We start from the raw sequence: 18,613 nt of genomic DNA, 5'->3' as shown, positions 1-18,613 counted from the left end.
GAGGAATAATATTATTATACAATAGTAAGCTTCAATTACTACTAAATATTTAAGAACCACTAAAAATTATTTTATTCACCATTTGTATGTATTAAAAATGAATACATTATTAGTATCTTACTAATGAAAAATAAGATATCAAAAGGCTATATAAACTATCATCTCATTCTCAATCTCTAATCGGGTGTTAGGTAAAAACCTCAATTTATTTTGTGTTTGTTGTATAAGGTTTTTTACTTTATTTATCGAAAGCTTTATAAACTATTTTTTTATTATAATTACATATCAGGAGCTTAACAGTGGAATTTGAATACAAGGTAATTTCTTACTTTATAATCATCAATTACGTAGTTAATTTAATTTTGACCTTTAAATTGATTAATTACAAATTAAAGTATAAACCTTATATACAAGGAAGTATTTAGGGAGTTGTAGATACTAAATTTATGATACTTTTGTTAAATAAATAGTTAAATTGTATAGAATTTTCTTCATGTTTATTTTAAATTACACTTCAAGTAGTTATTCCTACACCTAGTAAAAGCACAGGGTACTTAAACTATCAAAAAAACACTAGGCTCACAGTTAGATGTTAATCCTTACATGTTGAAGAGATAAAATAATTTGCGAATTGACTATTGGATATAGGTGAAGGGAATGTTTGGGGGGGGGGGGTTCAAATGACGACAGATGAATGTACAAATTCCGATAATCTTCTAATTAACAATTCATTATATCCAATATCTGATTTAATAGACTTTGTCTATCCTTCGAATTTAGACAAGTTCTATTAACTTACTTTCGAGGACGAAAAATATTGTCGTTTGAAATTATATGTGTTTATTAGACGATTTCTATATTACCCATGACGCCCATAGAACAATAGTCTAGTACTTATATATGTTTGTCAATGTTTTTTTTTCAGAATATTATTATTTGTTATATGAAGATTCTTGTTTGGTGAAATAAGGAAAGTAGCTTTAATTTACATTTATGGGCTTTGGTAGGCCTCGTCCCCCTCTCTTTTTGTTGCAAGACAAAGCTACATCACATGACTACAACCACAACCTTATCATATGTTACATCAATGCTTTTTTCCAATGAATAGTCAAACTTTTCCTAAACTTTTACTATTTGTATTTCATGATTTTTATCTCAAAGTTGTCAAGAATAAAATGTTTACAAAATTAAGGCAAAGAAAACGAAAAAAAAAAACATATAACAATTTTATTTTATGTAAAAAACTGTTACATATGTCTAGATATCTTTGAACCCAATATTCTTTTTCTTTATATAATGTGACAATGAATTATTTATTCTTTTGAAAAATCAGTCAATTACTATAGGAGTAACACCACAAATAGAGAACCAAACCAACAACAACGCTTCAACATAACAGAACGAACCACTCGACGGATCAAGATGCACGATAAAGAGGTTATGAGTCACCATCAAGTGAATATCATAAGTGAGACCTACAGAACAACGAGAGGATCTCTACGTTTGTGATATAATGTGGTTAATATAGAGGATAATTACCTCTGATGACATTTTAGATGCAATTAATGTGTACATTTATTTTGTAAACATGTAAAAGTCCATTAGTGATCTATGAAGATCTGTTAACAATGTTTGCTCTCTTACTCTCATTGCATCTACATTGCATTTGACTTAAATTCTTTGGTAGAATAGTATTATCTGAATTGTATGATCCGGTGATATTTACTTTAACATTTACCATAGTATTGCAATGCAAATTGCTCTAGATTCATCTTTCTGTATCTCCACAATGCTTGTAAATTTAAATTAATAATGCCAAAACATAGGAGGTGTGTAGGTGAGGAATTCTATAGAAATGTTATAAAAATTTTTAAGGGAGTGTTAATATTTTGTTTTCGAATTCTATAAAAATAATAATGTTTGTAAGAATGCAAATTACAAAAAAAGAAAGATAAAAATTATCAATGTACGTAATTTATTTATTTAATTTTATATAAAAACTGGGATGTACGAGCAATGAAAAACTTTAATCGTAATGTATATTTGTCTAGGGACCATGTCATAATCGATGGTATATCGCCCGCATTCATCGTACCCTTTAACCATACATACTCATGTCATGGTCAGGTCCCCCCCTAAATAGTAAGTACTCCAAGCAAATTTATGTATTTATAATATTATACATTTTTTTATTCTTCCCATACAAGGTTTTCTGCTTACAAAACAAATATTAAAAGACTGAAAAAAATAAAGGGTTATCATTCATATATATTCTATATTTTCCCAACTGTTGTTCCCAAAATAATTTTTTTAAGATGATTTGATGATTCAGCTTCAATCATCTCAAAGTAACTCTCCTTTTCCAATAGGTCAATGTCCATCGTCTCCTAAGAGTGTATTGTGTTAGGGAGAGATGAATAACCCCTAACTATATGGGAGACGAAAAGCAACAATTGGTTTGTGTGTATATGTTTTATAAGAAGAATATAACTTATATGAAAAATAACACATGTTCCACCAATTTAACCTCTAACAACAACTGTTATTGATGAATGGCTCATTTTTCTTATCGGTAAGGATGGCTAACTGTCGGTTGTAATCAACGAACCCTGACTTCTTCATCGGTCTTGGTGGCTAATTGTTGACTAATGCGACAACTACAAATGTCACTACCGAGTAATACCAACTATGACGCTATGATTGATGGTGCTTTCGGGTATTTGAAAGTTTTACAGAATTTTCTGTTTATTTTAGTTTATTTATATTCTTTTTTATCTTTTGAAATGATAAGGTTAACTTTATATGAATTTAGCATAAAGATTAAGAATGTTATAAATATAACTTAAGGACCAAAAGCGTAATATTGATATACACAGAGGATATATATGTAATTATTGCATATCCATGTTATTATTTCGTATTTTTTTTGTAAAGTTAAAAAGCGGATAAAGAGAAAAAGCGGTGAAGACAATTTACCTAAAATGTTTGTAACCAAACAAATTGAGGAGACAAAATGTATCTTCATGATTGGAAGCTTGCATTTAGCATCTCTAATATAGTTTTGCCTTATTTATTTAAATAACCGTTATTATTTAAAAAAACCGGCGGTACGATGTTCTGACAAACCGTTCAAAAATACCGGTTGCTTTACTAAAATCCGATATAACCGGTTCAACCGACCGGTATGAACCGGTTTTTAAAACACTACCTTTACATTTACTACTAAATTACACCTTTTATAACGCTGGAACTTCAACCCTTACATAATATTTATAGTATATACCCACTAGTAAGAGAGTATTTTAAGAAATATATTTGACAGAATTTCACCAAGTTATAAACCTTTGATATCAAAACTTTTGAAGAAATAATGTAAAAGAGAATAAAATATAACGGCATAACGCCAGTATATTGGGCCGCCATGATTTGAACTACATTGAACGTGAGCACGTTAATTTTCAAACACACATTTATCTTGGGCCTAAGTGTTAATGCTAAAAATAATAAAAAAAAATACCCTTTTACGTATGTTTTATGGTTCTTAGATAATCTATAAAAAGTCATATATTTATTCAATATATTGATTACAACTTAAGCTAAATGGAGATAACAATAGCATTGCTCAAAATTATTAAGTTGATGACAACTTCAAGACATTCTCAAACTTTGTAAAAGGAAAAAAACATGTGAACGGTGTTACGGCAACAACATGCTCGATGTAATATTGAAAATGAAAAGTTAAAAACCTTCATATGTATGACGGATTGGAGTGTTTTCATCTTGAACATAAAAAACCCGTACCCGGAACCGGACCCGAAAAAATACCCGGAACCAGTTTTTTTATACACGGGTATTCTATACCCGAAACCGGAACCGACCCTACCCGTAAGGTATGGATAGGGTATGCATTTTGAGGTCAATACCCGTACCCGGAACCGTACCCGATTTATACCCGGACCCGGTCATACCCGATACCAATTTTCTAATACCCGAAATAATACATGAGTTTTTATAGTATATTTTTATGTTTGCTTCACAACTTTTATGTTTTAGTTTTTGTAAAATGCATATTACTAAGTAAATAATTTGTAATTAAGTGGATTTATGGTTTTAATAAATTAGTTTAATTATTTTCATACATTACAAAGCAAATTTAAATTTTAAACAAATTAAAAAATGTATAAAAAATTTACAAATTCAAAACCGGGTATTAATACCTGGTCGTACCCGGTTCCAATACCCGAACCCGATCATACCTTCTCGGGTACATAGGGTTGAGTTTTTCTCCTCAATACCCTACCCGAACCCTACCCGATTTATCTCAATACCCAATTTTCCAATACCCGATCATGCCCGAAACCGGTTCATACCCCGAACCCGGGTATTAGAAAAAACCCGATTTATGCACCTCTAGATCGGCTTATTGATTTTGTAGAACAATCTTGATTAGTGCCGGCTCAGAAAAGACGAAAATTTTTTTGGGCCAAAGGCGATTTTTTTTTGCCTTAAGTGGAAGGAACATTTTTTGGATTTAAACAATTTAATTTTAAGTGGGCTTACTTAGTTATAATTTGAGTTGTATAAAAAACTTGTGTATAAAAATAAACATAAAAATGTATCAACTAAGACTTGAACCCACAACCTCTTGGTTAGATGTCACGCCTCTTTGCCACTAGACCAAGCTAGTAATTCTGAAATTATGTTGAGACATTGATTATACATAATTTTTTTTCATAAAAATACATATAATTTAAAAAAAAAAATTCGGGCCTAGCGGGGTGTCGGGCCTGTGGCCGTCGACTACCCGGCCACACCCCTAGGCCGGCCCTGATCTTGATACATCAAACCATATACAATGTTGGGTTTATGGAAACTCGATTGGGCTAGTTTAAGTGAAGATCAGTTTTGGGCCTTAATGGAAATCACAATGTTAACCCTATATATGATCTCTATCTAAACAAATCTTGTATTTTGCAAATGAGGCACAACAATAATAAAATACCCTACTCTAGTTGCAACCCATGTAATCGTGGATGTAGGTCATTTTAGACCGAACCATGTAAATCTCACATGTACATCTTTATTTATTTTTTCTCTTGCAGTATTGTTCATGTTTGTGTGTGTGTCACATCCTAGCATACAACATATCAACCAATATCTAACCAAAAGTATATAAAGCATCACAAAAACTATAAATTTTGCAATAAAAATCCAAACAACCATACAAGAAATCTAATTACACACAATTTCATAACTCTCAAACATGCAAGCACCCAATTAAACACTAAAATCATGTTTCTTATTCATGTCACACCTATTCATTCTTGTTGTTCTTGAACATCACCATTGCTTTTAGTTTCTTGCTCATTCTTTACTAATCCATACATGCCGGACACACGCTCCCATTCGGCATTGGTAGATAAGTAGTCATGACGAGCGAGGTATTTCTTCAACTCGACATGGAGATTTCGAACCGGCTACAAAACATTACACGAAAAAAAAGTTATAAAGATAAAGAAAAAGTTAATAATTGGGTTTGAAACCGACAAAACTGAACCGAAATGGAAAAACCTCCGCTTTGCAATCATGAGCAAGCCGGAAGAAAGCGGCTGAAACGAAATGTTTGCTGACGGCCTCAGCAGACTTGATCTGACCAAGCCAATATGATGATGTCTCCAGCCTATCAAACCGGCAACTGCTACACTTCTCAGCACTAAGATACGGTGTCCCGGGTACTTTAACAGGCTTTACTCAAAACGGTGGCTTCACTGGAGTTTTGACACCGTCCCCTTCTCGAATAGGAGACTTTTTCGCCCCTGATCCCTCGATCTTTTCCCCGAAAGAGACCGTCTTCTTCTTGCTTACTGTTTTCTTTGTGGACTCAGGTTTTGGTACTGGGGCAGACTCCGGGACCGGTTTTGGTTGTTTTGGAGGGATCGGGTTAGTCGGTTTTGCTTTCGGCTTTCTGGGAAGGGTTTTTTCGGGGACGTTGGGGTCTCGAATAACGCCGAAGGTTCGCCGTTGCCTGAAATTACGAAAATATAATTATTTAGTCAGCACCGGAACGGTGGCGGAGCCAGAAATTTTTTCCTACGGGTCCGGAAATTTTCTAGAGACAGATGACTGAGTGTTTATCACTTAAATTTGGGTATTCTACGTGTTCAATGTCAAATTACATTAATATATAACACTAAAACAAAATTTTATACAGGTTTCGCCGAAACCGTTCCTCTAAAGCTGCCTATGCCCCTAGGGCGGACCTACATTGAAAGAATGGAGAGCAATGGCACTCAATAAAAAATATTAGTGTTATTTTTTTTATAATACTATTGAAATAAATCTATTTAAAAACTGATGGCTACATCGGCGTGCGCCTTTATCCTTTTTCGAATTGCAAATTAACACAAATCTTTTAAAAAATTATGGGTTGGAATTAATGTTGGTATATGAGAAAATGAAATACAAGAGTTGTTGGTATTACATCTGTTTGGGTGCATCGGAGATCTTTTTGTACTTGGATTTAACCTGTTGTGATTTGTTTCCTGTACGTGTGAATTGCATGCAAAGATAATTAAGTTAGAAATTATACAATTGTAAAACTATAAAAAGATTGGAATGAATGTATGAAGAAAATGAAAATGGTACCAGGAAAAGGTGTAGGATGAGCATCCATGTTACCCGAAATGTCTGAAATGAATTCAAATTCAAGATATGATATGAAGAGTGCGTATGGTTTTGAAATGAAAGTGTAAAAATATTATTCAAAAGAAAGATTAAGAGGAGTTTGAAAATGGAAAATAGCGGCAACAAGTGAGAGGAGCGGAGGGTTGGTTAGTTTATCCTACACGCTCCATGTGGGCCCCCTAACTTTTTCAATGGATAGGATAAAATACTTTTTTTTCGAACGACCAATCAAGTGGATATATAAATGTAAAAATTCTCGATCTAGCAAGAAGCTAGACCGAGAAACACAACTACAACGTCAACAACCAAAATACATCAAAAATTAAATACTCTCCACCTCTCCCACGTAATATCTAAATTCTTAGACCTATTAGAAACCCACAAAAAACTTAACGCTTTAATTTCTCCCAGTATGTTATTGACGTTCGCCTCCTTCCTTTCGAAAACCACCATATTTCTCGTTTTCCATAGGCACCATACCAAAGTTAGACAAACCGCATGGAACATCTTAGCTTTCCGTTTGGGCAATCGGTAATGTTTATGAAGCTCCAGAATGTCACGAATTGAGAAAGCAAAGAAGGTTGGGACCTTACACCAATTAGCGATACAATGCCAAACCGTTTGAGCAAATCTGCATGAAATCAAAATATGTTCCGCCGTCTCCTCCGCCTCGCCACATACCGGGCACCATGTAGATGCAACCACTACATCTCTACGGGCTAACTCAACTAAAACCGGGATTCGATCCATTTCTGCCCTCCACGCTAGCACCCCGACTTTCTTAGGAACATAATTATTCCATTCTATTGTGTAATCCACGTCTCCTCCCTGCACCGAATCTATCCTTTGCTTAAGACTTCTCATCGAAAAATTATTACCTTGATCCAAACCCCAAGTTAACCGGTCTGCCCCCACCTGTAACCGAACATGTTGGACCACAGATAGAATCCCCCTGAGCTCCTCTATTTCTTGCAGGCCCAATGGTTCTCTAATCCAACCCCAAGTTCCACATATCTCATCCATATACATTGTAAGCCTATCAGAAACATGGCACTCCTTATTTGACTCGAGTTGGTACAATCGCGGGAATCTGGTCTGAAAGGCTCGATCTCCACACCACTTATCCATCCAAAAAAGAGTGTTCTCGCCATTCCTCACTTCACATGTAAAGGCATCTTCCAAAACTATACCAACTTCTTCAAGTTTTTTTGAAATCATCACTATTTGTTTCCAAGGTCCCGGAACCGAAACGTTAACAGGAATAAAAGACCATGACCTTTCCAAGTGATGAATAGCCCAAATCACTTTCCTCCACAACCCATTTTTCTCACTCTTGAATCTCCACCACCACTTTGCCAACATTGCTAAATTAGTGTCTCGTAGGGATCCCAACCCAAGACCCCCGTTCCCCTTTGGAGCTATCACCTTATCCCACGCTACCCAGTTTATTTTTACAACCTCTTCCGACCCTCCCCACAAGAAAACTCGTCTAATCCTTTCCAATTTTTCCAGCACCCCTTCCGGAGCTTTATACAACGAAAAGAAGTATGTCGGTAAAGAGTTCAACACTGATTTAATTGCCGTAATTCGCCCTCCAAAGGAGAGCTTTTTAGCTTTCCAAAGTGAAAGCCTTCTCCTAAACGTCTCCACAACCGGATCCCACGAAGCCACCAGATTCATATTCCCGCCGACTAGCAAACCGGGGTACTTAAAACGAAAATGAACCCGCCTTGCTATTCAATAAACTCGCCATCTCTAACCTTTCTGGTTCCTCCACCCTAATACCGTACACCCAACTTTTGTTAACATTAATTTTTAGACCGGATACCAAATAAAAACATCGAAGGATCCGACGAAGATTTACCACGTTCACTTGATCCTGAAGAGGTATGTACCCGCCTCAACACCGAGCAAGGCGGGTCAACCCACAAGATAAAGACATTATGAAGACACAAAGCCAAAACCTATGCGCATGGCGCATACAAAACATCCTCAGGCATCATATACCCAGGCACACATATGCTCGCGCATCAGCGCGCGGCGCATATCACATGCTCGTGCATATCACACCTGCCCAGACACACATGCTCGCGCATCACATATGCGCGCAGCGCATCAGCGCGCGGCGCATATCACGTGCTCGTGCATATCACATCTGCGCATGAAATATCTGCGCGTGAGAATAAAGAGAAGACCTCGCGCATCCTCAGGATGGGCGCATATCACACGTGCGCATAATCAACCTCGTCCTTATCCCAATCAGGATTAGGGCAACCTTGATTGTGCACGTCAGACAACCTTCCAGAAGGCATCTTTTTAAGGAGAAAGAATATGCTGATGTTGATAGCTGCCAAATGAAAGGTCGACAACTCAGCATGACCCATGTGTTACCACGTGATTACAACCAACGAGAAAGCGCCAGGTGTCCCAGAGGACACGTGGCGCAGTGCGATTGGAGGAAGCCAACGAGGTTGAGCCCAACCGGTGGTAACCCTAGCACTATAAATACAGCATCAACTCCACTTTGATGACACATTCATACTCAATCATTGACAGTTACAAGCAGTGATAACACATTCAATCATATTGAATCACATTCACTCACAGTCAGTTACATACAAACAGACAGTCTCACAATCAAAAGGGGTATTCAGCTATTTAGCAATACCCTGGAGATTCTCTTACACACACTATTATCTTCTCCACAAAGATACTGATTCTCACGCCGGAGGGTTACCCCAAAGAGGACCCCTCTGTCCCTTTCTGAGGGGTAAGTAACGGCGCTGTTCATTTTGTAGGTGGAAGAACACTGATCCAGAAGAACCATCGGTGAAATAGTATAATCACACCCGAGGAAAGTAGATCTGCTACCAGTGAGTAGAACCACGTTTCTTCATTGGCGCCATCCACTGTTACAAACGGCAATCAGATCTCATCAGATCTATAAAAAAAAAAAAAAATCAATCACCATGGTTTCTGGAGTTCGTAACGTTGATCAAGCTCTGGAGGATATTGAACGTGAGGGTGTTAACGACGGACAGCAGGTTCTGAGGGTTCCGCGTGATTCTACGCGTACCACCAGCAACCGTCCCTTCGTCACAACCCCTCACGGCCAGACTGAAACTCCTCCAGACGATCACACGTTACAAAATATGGCCGGCGCGAAGCTGAAAGGACCAATGGGTCCAGAAGATGAAGCAAATGATCCGAATGAATGGCTCATAAACGAGCAGCGGCGTCTGATTGAAAAGTACAACGAAATGGTCAAGCAGAAGAAGCTAGCCGACCAAACACAAAGGCAAGCTTTTGATAAGCAGACTACAAAGAGGCCGTGCGCGCCGGAAGAAGGACATTCTGTTCACACTGCACACACTGAGTTCAGTGATGAAGAAGTGCATAGCATGAGGAAGACACGGGATACTCATGCAGGAGGCTCACAGCTCCGCGCGCCTGTGAACATGGCGCCTGGAGCCAGAGCAGATCTGGATCTGCACATGCCGTACAGCCCACCGATCAGAGGGAAAGTGGACGTAACCACGCCCTACAGACCAGCCATCCTGGTAAAACACTCAAAGTTTACTGCGCGCATCGCGCAGGCTCCCATCCAGCACAAGACAAAGATGCCAAGTGGTCTGGGCAAATATGATGGCACAACAGATCCAGATGACTTTTTGCAAGGTTTCTATAACACGGGAAACCTAGAGAGCTGGACGATGCCAACATGGTGTCATATGTTTGCTCGCTGCCTCACGGGCGCAGCGCGGGTATGGTTCGAGAGCTTGCCGACAGGGCAAATTGATGGGTTCGAGGAACTATTAGAAAAGTTCCAAGCCCACTTCGTACAGCAGCGCAGGCACACGCGCGATCCTGATGACATCATGCACTGCATACGCAGGAATGATGAAACGATTGAAGATTACATCACTCGTTTCAATCAGGAATCCCTGGCAATCGGGGGTATAACTGAGCAGCTCCTGCGCGTGGCCTTTATACAAGGCGCGCGCAGTGATCAACTCCGCCGGGCTCTCGTAAGCAAAGATGGTATGCCCACCACGTGGGCCAAGTTAATGGAGGCATCGCGAGTTTTCGCGAGAAATGAGAAACAGATTGCCCAAGATAGGGCAAGAGAAAGAGCGCATCAGGCAGAATCACCGCGCAGCAAAGAGAAGAGGGCCAAACAGAACTCTGTATGGTCCAGGTTGCAGCCAACAAGTTTTTCTTCCGCGGAAAAACAAGCGCAACCAACCTCACCACAGCCCCAAAAAGAAGTTCGTAATCGCGGGGAGGGTGACAAGAGGGAGGGCGGCAGAGATCCTAGCAGACCTCTGCCAAGAATATGGACGCCCCTCACTAAAACACCTTCACAGGTGTTAAGTACTGAGAATGTCCAATTCAAGTCCCCCAAGCAACTACACTACAAGGGACCGCAAAACAGTGGCAAATATTGTGAATTTCACAGGTCCCCGGGCCACAACACCGACGCATGCCATCATTTAAAGGATGCGATCGAGAAGGATGTAAAGTCAGGCAGGCTGGCTCACTTGGTAAAAAACCAAAGAATAGAAGATGAGCAACCGGAAGGAGCCTCTGCCAGCAAGAAATACAAAAGAATCTGTGTGGCTGAGGGGGGACGACAAGGGCAGACGTCAAAAAAGAGAAGCGCGCAAATCCACGGAGATTGGCGCGAGCAGCAAGTCATCTTCCCAAGAATCAGGGGAGGCCCTTCAATAAGCAGTCATCTCGTCATCACCACACACATTGCTCATTACGAAGTGTCAAAGGTCCTGGTGGACACTGGAAGCGAATCTGACATTATGTATGAGCAGTGTTTCAGAAAGTTAGACCCGGCAGACCAAGCGCGGCTCGAAATTGTGAACGCACCAATCTGTGGTGTCTCAAATGAAATCATACATCCCCTAGGCCAGATTCAGTTTGAACTAACTATGGGGGATGATGAGCACAAGCGAGCCGAAGTTGTCAACTTCTTGGTCTTGCCCACCACGTCATGCCACAATATGATCCTGGGTAGGGGAACGATTGCCCAATTTAATGCTGTACCGTCGCCAGCGCACGGCGCATTGGGGATCCCTACACCAACAGGCGTAACATTTGTTTACCGCGATCATTTGTGCGCAGTGACAAGCACGCCGCGGGAAGGGAGAATGAAACTTCCAATGGCTGACAATGCGCCAGAGAAGTGGATTTTAAACCCAAAATTCCCAGAGCAAACGGTCACAATTGGCGCTACCATTTCAGACGAAACGAGATTGAGAATGAAAAAGTTGCTCACAAAATACACGTCGGTTTTCGCGTGGCAACACTCCGATATGACGGGGGTCCCGCGAGACTTGGCGCAACATTCTCTTAACACGTTCAAGTCGGTGGAGCCAATTGCTCAGAAAAAGAGAATCATGGGGGATGAAAAGGCGAAGGCCATGAATGAGCAAGTGGAGGACCTGTTGCGCGCAAACATCATCCGCCCGATCCGATACCAGACATGGGTAGCCAATCCTGTGATGGTAAAGAAAAGCAACGGGTCATGGAGAATGTGTATTGACTTCAAGGACCTCAACAAAGCATGTCCGAAAGACTGTTACCCCCTCCCAAACATCGACGCAAAGGTGGACTCCGTGGCGCCATTCAAGCTCAAATGTTTCCTGGATGCCTACAAAGGCTATCACCAGATTCAAATGGCACCACAGGATGAAGACAAGACTGCCTTCAGAACCGACAAGGGTGTTTTTTGTTACACAAAAATGCCATTTGGTTTAAAGAATGCGGGCGCAACCTATCAGAGACTTATGGATTCGGTTTTCAGTGAACAAATCGGAAGAAATCTAGAAGTCTACGTTGATGATTTGGTGATCAAGAGCAGGGAGGAGAGACAAATGCTCAATGACATCGAGGAAACTCTTCAGCGCCTAACGGAAGTCAACATGAAGCTCAACCCGAGCAAATGTACTTTCGGCGCAGAAGAGGGGAAATTTCTTGGTGTAATGGTCACTAAGGATGGTTTCAAGGTGAACCCTGAAAAGGTGGAAGCCATCCTTGACATGCCTTCACCATCCACCATGAAAGAGGTTCAGAAGCTGAATGGTAGATTGGTGTCAATCAACAGGTTCCTAGCAAACCACGCCAGCAAATCTACTCCATTCGTTAACACCTTGAGGAACTGTTTGAAGAAGAGCCAATTCAAGTGGACGCCTGAGGCTGAGCAAGCTTTCACTGAGATAAAAGAATGTCTCATAAAGTTGCCAGCGCTCACAGCTCCACTTCCTGGCGAAACCCTTACATTGTACCTGTCAGCTGGAGACCGCGCGATCGGCGCAGTATTATTGGTGGATCGCAAGGGGATCCAAACGCCAATATACTATGTGAGTCGGGTGCTCACAGACCCTGAGACGCGCTATTCCATCATGGAAAAGTTAGTTTTGTCACTAACACACGCGTCGCGCAAGCTCCATAGATACTTCAATGGTCATCCTATTGAAGTTCTGACTGGTTACAACATCCAGCAGGTCTTGCGACGCCCCGCGCTCTCCGGAAGGCTGACAAAGTGGGCGCTGGAATTAGGTGAACACACGATCACTTATAAACCCCGTCCAGCGATAAAGGGTCAAGTTTTGGCGGATTTCATCACGGAAATCCCAGAGGGAAAGATTGAAGAAGCTCAGCGCGAGGTAGACCCTCCGCGAGCAAATGATGAAGAAGATGTTTGGAGGCTATTCACTGATGGAGCCTCCAACAGCGAAGGGTCCGGCGCAGGCCTCAAACTGGTGGACCCTGATAATCATGAATATACTTATGCTATTAGGTTGGACTTCAAGAGTACCAACAATGAGGCTGAGTATGAAGCCCTGCTGGCTGGTCTGCGCATCGCGCGCAAGTTTGGGGTTAAAAGACTAGAGGCGCATGTTGATTCTTACTTGGTAGCTGCTCAGGTCAACGGCCTATATGACGCCAAGGAGAACACAATGCCTCTGTATCTAGAGCAGGCAAAAAAGCTCGTTGAGCAGTTTGACTTCTTCAGAATCATACACATCTCGCGCAGCGAAAACAAGTCCGCTGACGCGTTGAGTAAAATGGCATCAACTAATTTTGATCACTTTGGCAAAGATGTCAGGGTGGAAGTAATGAGCAGCCCGTCAGTGCAAACGCAATCGGTCCTTGTAATTCATACAACCCCTTCATCCTGGATAACTCCAATAATGGAATTCCTGAAGGAGGGGAAGTTACCGGACGATCGCGCACAGGCGAGAAAGATAAGACACAAGGCACAGAACTATGAATTACTTGATGGTACATTATATCGGCGCTCTTATCTTGGACCGCTCATGAAATGCCTGGATGCTGAAGAAGCAACCTATGTGATTAGGGAGATTCATGAAGGAATCTGTGGAATTCACGCTGGTCCGCGCATGGTGGTTGCCAAGGCGATGAGCTCAGGCTACTATTGGCCAGGCATGTACTTGGATGCGCTAAAAGAAATCCAAAAATGCAAGGCATGTCAGAGCTACGCGCCAAACACCATGCGTCCAAAGAACAACTTGATTCCAGTGACCTCCGCATGGCCTTTCCACAAATGGGCCATTGATATTGTGGGGCCCCTGCCGCAAGCGCAAGGGCGAGTGAAATTTTTGGTAGTGGCGATAGACTATTTCACAAAATGGGTTGAGGCCAAGCCACTAGCAAAAATCACAGCTGAGGCGATGAAGCAATTTATCTGGAGCCACATCATTTGCCGTTTTGGCCTTCCTATGGAAATTGTGAGCGACAATGGCAAACAATTCACTGACAGGAAGATATCAAGCTGGCTCAAAGAATTGCACATCAACCAAATCTTCACGTCCGTCTACCACCCTCAGGGGAATGGCCAAGTGGAGCGCGCGAATCAAAGTTTGCTAAATGGGCTGAAGAAAAGGTTGGAGGGAGAATCCCATTCTTGGGTCGAAGAGTTACCTAATGTCCTGTGGGCGCACAGGACATTAAGCAAAACTAGCAATGGCGAATCCTCGTTCAGCCTAACCTATGGGACAGAGGCTATGATCCCAGCAGAAATTGGATGCCCATCCCATAGGGTACTCATGATGAGCAAAACTGATAACGAGCGCGAAAGAAGATTGGACCTTAACTTGCTTGAAGGGCGCAGAGAAGCGGCTATCATTAATGAAGCCAGATACAAGAAAAAGCTGGAAAAATATTATAATCAGCGCGTTAAAGAGTGCCACTTCAAGAAAAATGATTTTGTCCTTCGAAACAATGAAGCTAGTCGCGCAATACCCCCAGGAAAAATGTCCCCCAATTGGGAGGGACCTTATCAAATTTCAGAAGATTTGGGGAAAGGCGCGTACACTTTAAAAGATTTGAATGGAAAAAAGATACCGCGCGCGTGGAACGCGGCACAAATTAGAAAATGCTTCATGTAAAAAGTTCAAATATGTAATCAAGGCTTTTAAGCCATCATGAATGATGATTCGCGCTATCTTTCAATATTTGTCGCGCTATCTTTCAATATTTGTTCTATTACCTTTGCATACATGTTTCACACTTCCTTTATTAATTTGGAACAATATGACAACACTATATTGACTTCAAAGCAAAATAAAGCGAAGTAAAACATACATGCGCGAGCCTTAGCTCAAACGCGTTAACGAGTCTTAACTCTAAAACGCCAGGGCCTTAGCCCAAACCTACGAGCCTTAGCTCAAACACGTTAATGAGTCTTAACTCTAAAAACGTCAGGGCCTTAGCCCAAAACAAAGAGCCTTAGCTCAAAACACTCACAAACATCCATCTTACATCCCGCGCGGCCTGATCATAAAAATCCTTAAACACAACTAAGGCAAAGTACATGCCATATCATGTTAAGGTCTCAGGTCGAGGTCGCGCGCGGAATCATAGTGGATATCTGAGTAACACACGCTGACATGTAATGGCTAAACTCATACTTCCATATAAATACCGCGCGACAACAACGCGCAAAAAAGAAATAATGAAAAGTTAGCGCGCATGTCAGCATGAGCAAGATACTGCGAAACCACAAACAAAATAGAACAGAGGTTAAGTGAATAATTTCCTTACAACCTTGTTCTTATTTTAACGTGCAAGCATATCTTATATCTACAAGCAAACATGAAGAGATGAATGGAAATGCGCAAGATGTGAAAAAGAGAAAACAAGTTTCATTCCATTGGATTGAAATTTACAAGTATGATGAGTTACAAATTACAAGTATAAAAAATTAAATATGTAAAATTTGATGAAGGGCTTCTCAAGTCTCCACGTCGACGTCAGCCACTTCATCACCTTCATCATCTCCCGCAGCATCTGACGCGGCCTGCTCCTCATCTCCGAACTGACCATAGTCAAGTTCTTCCTCCTCATTGGAGTCTTCTATCACGACGGTGGCAGGAGCAGATTTATTCACAGCGCCAGAGCCGCTGGCAGGGGCAACATCCCCCGCGCCACCATCATCGCCACCAGCCCTCTCGCATTCATCGAGCAACTTCTTTAGCGCGCCGAGGTCGGGCTGGTCAGCAAGCGCAGCTATCTGCAAAATCATTAGAAAAATATTGAGTACAAAACACTTGGAAAAATTAGTCAAGTAAAACTCATTAAGGTCAAGGTACCTGCATAAGGATGGGGATGGGAGTATTCATATACTTTTCCCCCACCGCGGCCATGTCCGCGCAGGCCGCGTCGCTCTTGTAAGGGTACTCGGATGGGTTCTTCTTCAACATGCCATAGTCATACCCATCCGTAAACCCTTCAGCTCGGCCCACCAAGCGCGCGGCGGCATTGCAGTCCATCACAAGGGCCTGAAACTCGGCGGAATATTTCATCGCCAAAGCGCAGCGAGTTATTCCCTGTGACACCAGCCATTGGCGATCCTGCGCTAGGCCAGCAACAGACGTCTCGAGGACAGGAACCTGGGAGTTTAATAACTCAACAGTTTCCTTAGTCTTTTGTAGCTCCTCCTTATCAGACGCTGCTGCCGCCAAGATTTTTTCTTTCTCCTCCTGCGCAGCACCAAGTGCTTCCTGGCTGGACGCCGCCGTCGCCAAGGCCTCATCTCTATCGGCCTGCGCGGCCGCCAACTCCCTCTTCAGGCGCGCAACCTCGCTCTCCAGTGATGATTTTTCAGTGATACTCTGGACGATAGCTTGGTCACGCGCCTCAGCCTGCTGTTCCAAGACACGCACTCTACGCGCGTACTTGGCAACTTCGGCCTCCGCCAACTGCTGCTTCTCCCGCGCAGCTTGGAGCTCATGCCCGCGCTTAATATAGGCGGTGTTGGCACTTGCTCTATTTTCGCTGAGCTCCGCCTGGAGTTTCTCAGCTCGTGCGCGAGCATCAGAAAGGTTCCAGGCGGCCACCTTAGCCTCTTGCTGGGCTGCCACAAGAGCATCGCGTACTTTAATATAATCGCGATGAAGCTCTTGGGAGGCAGCAAAGAAAGCTGACCCAGCAAAAATGTGATCGTTGAGCAAGTCAGCGCGAGTGCGCTCCTCCTGATACCTCCTTTCAGTAGGAGGCACGACATGAGCCCAGAAGTCCTCGCATACGCCCATGGATTGGAAGGAACTTTCTTCATTAATATTCCATCTCGGGCGATAAACGTGGTCACCTTCCTACAAAACACAAGAAATGTTCTAAGTCATAAAACATACTTATATGGAGGAACGCGCAGCGGAGCAACACATTAAAACATACCTGCGGGGATGAAGCAGAAAAGTCAGCGCCAGCCCCACCAGAAGTATGCGCTGCGAAGACTTGTGGCATCGCAGGGCTGGCGCGGTCTCCCAAAGAGCCCTCAGCTTGAGCCCCCTCATCCTCCTCATCTTCTTGAATAGGCCTCTTCTCCTGCGACCTGGGGGGCTCCAAACCAGCATCGCGGAGAGGGCTGCGCGTAGGAGGAGGCGAGGGAGGTCTCGACGCCGCCAGTTCGGCGCGCAATACGGCTTCCTGCTCTTTTGTAACCCCAATAAGGGGAGAATCAGCACTAGCACGAGCAGGACCAGAACCAGCGGCGCCGCCAACGGCGCCAGGAGTGTCGCCAGCAACTTGTACGCCAGCTACAACTCCTATGAACAAATCAACAAGGAAAAATGGTTTATGACTGAATCCAAAAGAAAAATAAAGAAGACAAGTGTGCAAAACATACCTTGGCGCAATTCTGTTCGCGCGGCGAACATCGCCATAAAATTCATTCTCCCCTTTTCAGAGGGTAGAACAGGGGACTCCGAAGCAGCCCTCGGCGCAGCCTCAGCACCTTGTGGCGCCTGTGGCTCATCTCCTACCGTCGCCGGTTCTGCAAACATTCAAAGGAGGAAAGGTTTAATAACAATTCAGCCAGATGAAGATAAATAAAGTATACCTGTTGCAGGCGCGGCACTGCTTCTCTCTTCAGCCGCGCGAAAGGAGGAGGCGACGCCACCATACCTCAAGTGGACAGGAGGTCTGCCCACTCTCACAGGCAGAGAAGCTAAAGAAACCTTTGTGGTAAACACCTGGGTTTCCTTAGGTCCCTTCGTTTGAGCATGGGGATGAGCGACAGGGGTGTCATCTTTCTTCTGTTTCTTACTGGCCCCTGCGCCAGATTTCCCCTTAGCTTTGCGCTTTAGTAGGGGCGCCTCCTCTTCCTCCTCCTCCTCTTCCGCGAGCTCTAGCTCGTAGTTTTCAAGCGCATCTACAAAAACAACCAACAGAACTGTTAATAAACTTGGATATTCTAAAGGAATGAGCATAAGTGCGAAGGCTTACCAGGCGCGTCACTGTCAAAGTCAAATTCCAGATCCACTGGGATGAACATGTCATCGAAGCGATCTGGGAAACCAACTTCCCCAGCGCCAAGCGCGAGGGAGCCACCCTCCACTTGTTCATCATAAGCGGCAAGGACATAATCCTTGGTGACTGCGCAAAAACAAAT

At 42.5% G+C, this 18,613-nt stretch overlaps 1 protein-coding gene across 1 annotated transcript; it reads right to left on the bottom strand.

The window, feature by feature from the left end:
- Positions 1-5,148: 5,148 nt before the first annotated feature.
- Positions 5,149-6,848, bottom strand: LOC143578849 (uncharacterized). Its single transcript, XM_077062317.1, has 4 exons — positions 6,646-6,848; positions 6,482-6,542; positions 5,572-6,025; positions 5,149-5,477 (listed from the first exon to the last, which is right to left on the bottom strand). Exons 1-3 carry the CDS (start codon positions 6,671-6,673, stop codon positions 5,752-5,754), a joined length of 363 nt encoding a protein of 120 aa, XP_076918432.1. The 5' UTR covers positions 6,674-6,848; the 3' UTR covers positions 5,149-5,477; positions 5,572-5,751.
- Between the last annotated feature and the right edge of the window lie 11,765 nt (positions 6,849-18,613).

Source organism: Bidens hawaiensis, unplaced genomic scaffold (assembly GCF_021521415.1).
Source record: "Bidens hawaiensis isolate Kalapana, Puna unplaced genomic scaffold, B.hawaiensis_p1.1 tig00029364_1, whole genome shotgun sequence".
NCBI classification, from domain to species: Eukaryota; Viridiplantae; Streptophyta; class Magnoliopsida; order Asterales; family Asteraceae; genus Bidens; species Bidens hawaiensis.
Note: the sequence above shows the minus strand (reverse complement) of the source record. Positions and strands in the feature narration are given on the sequence as shown.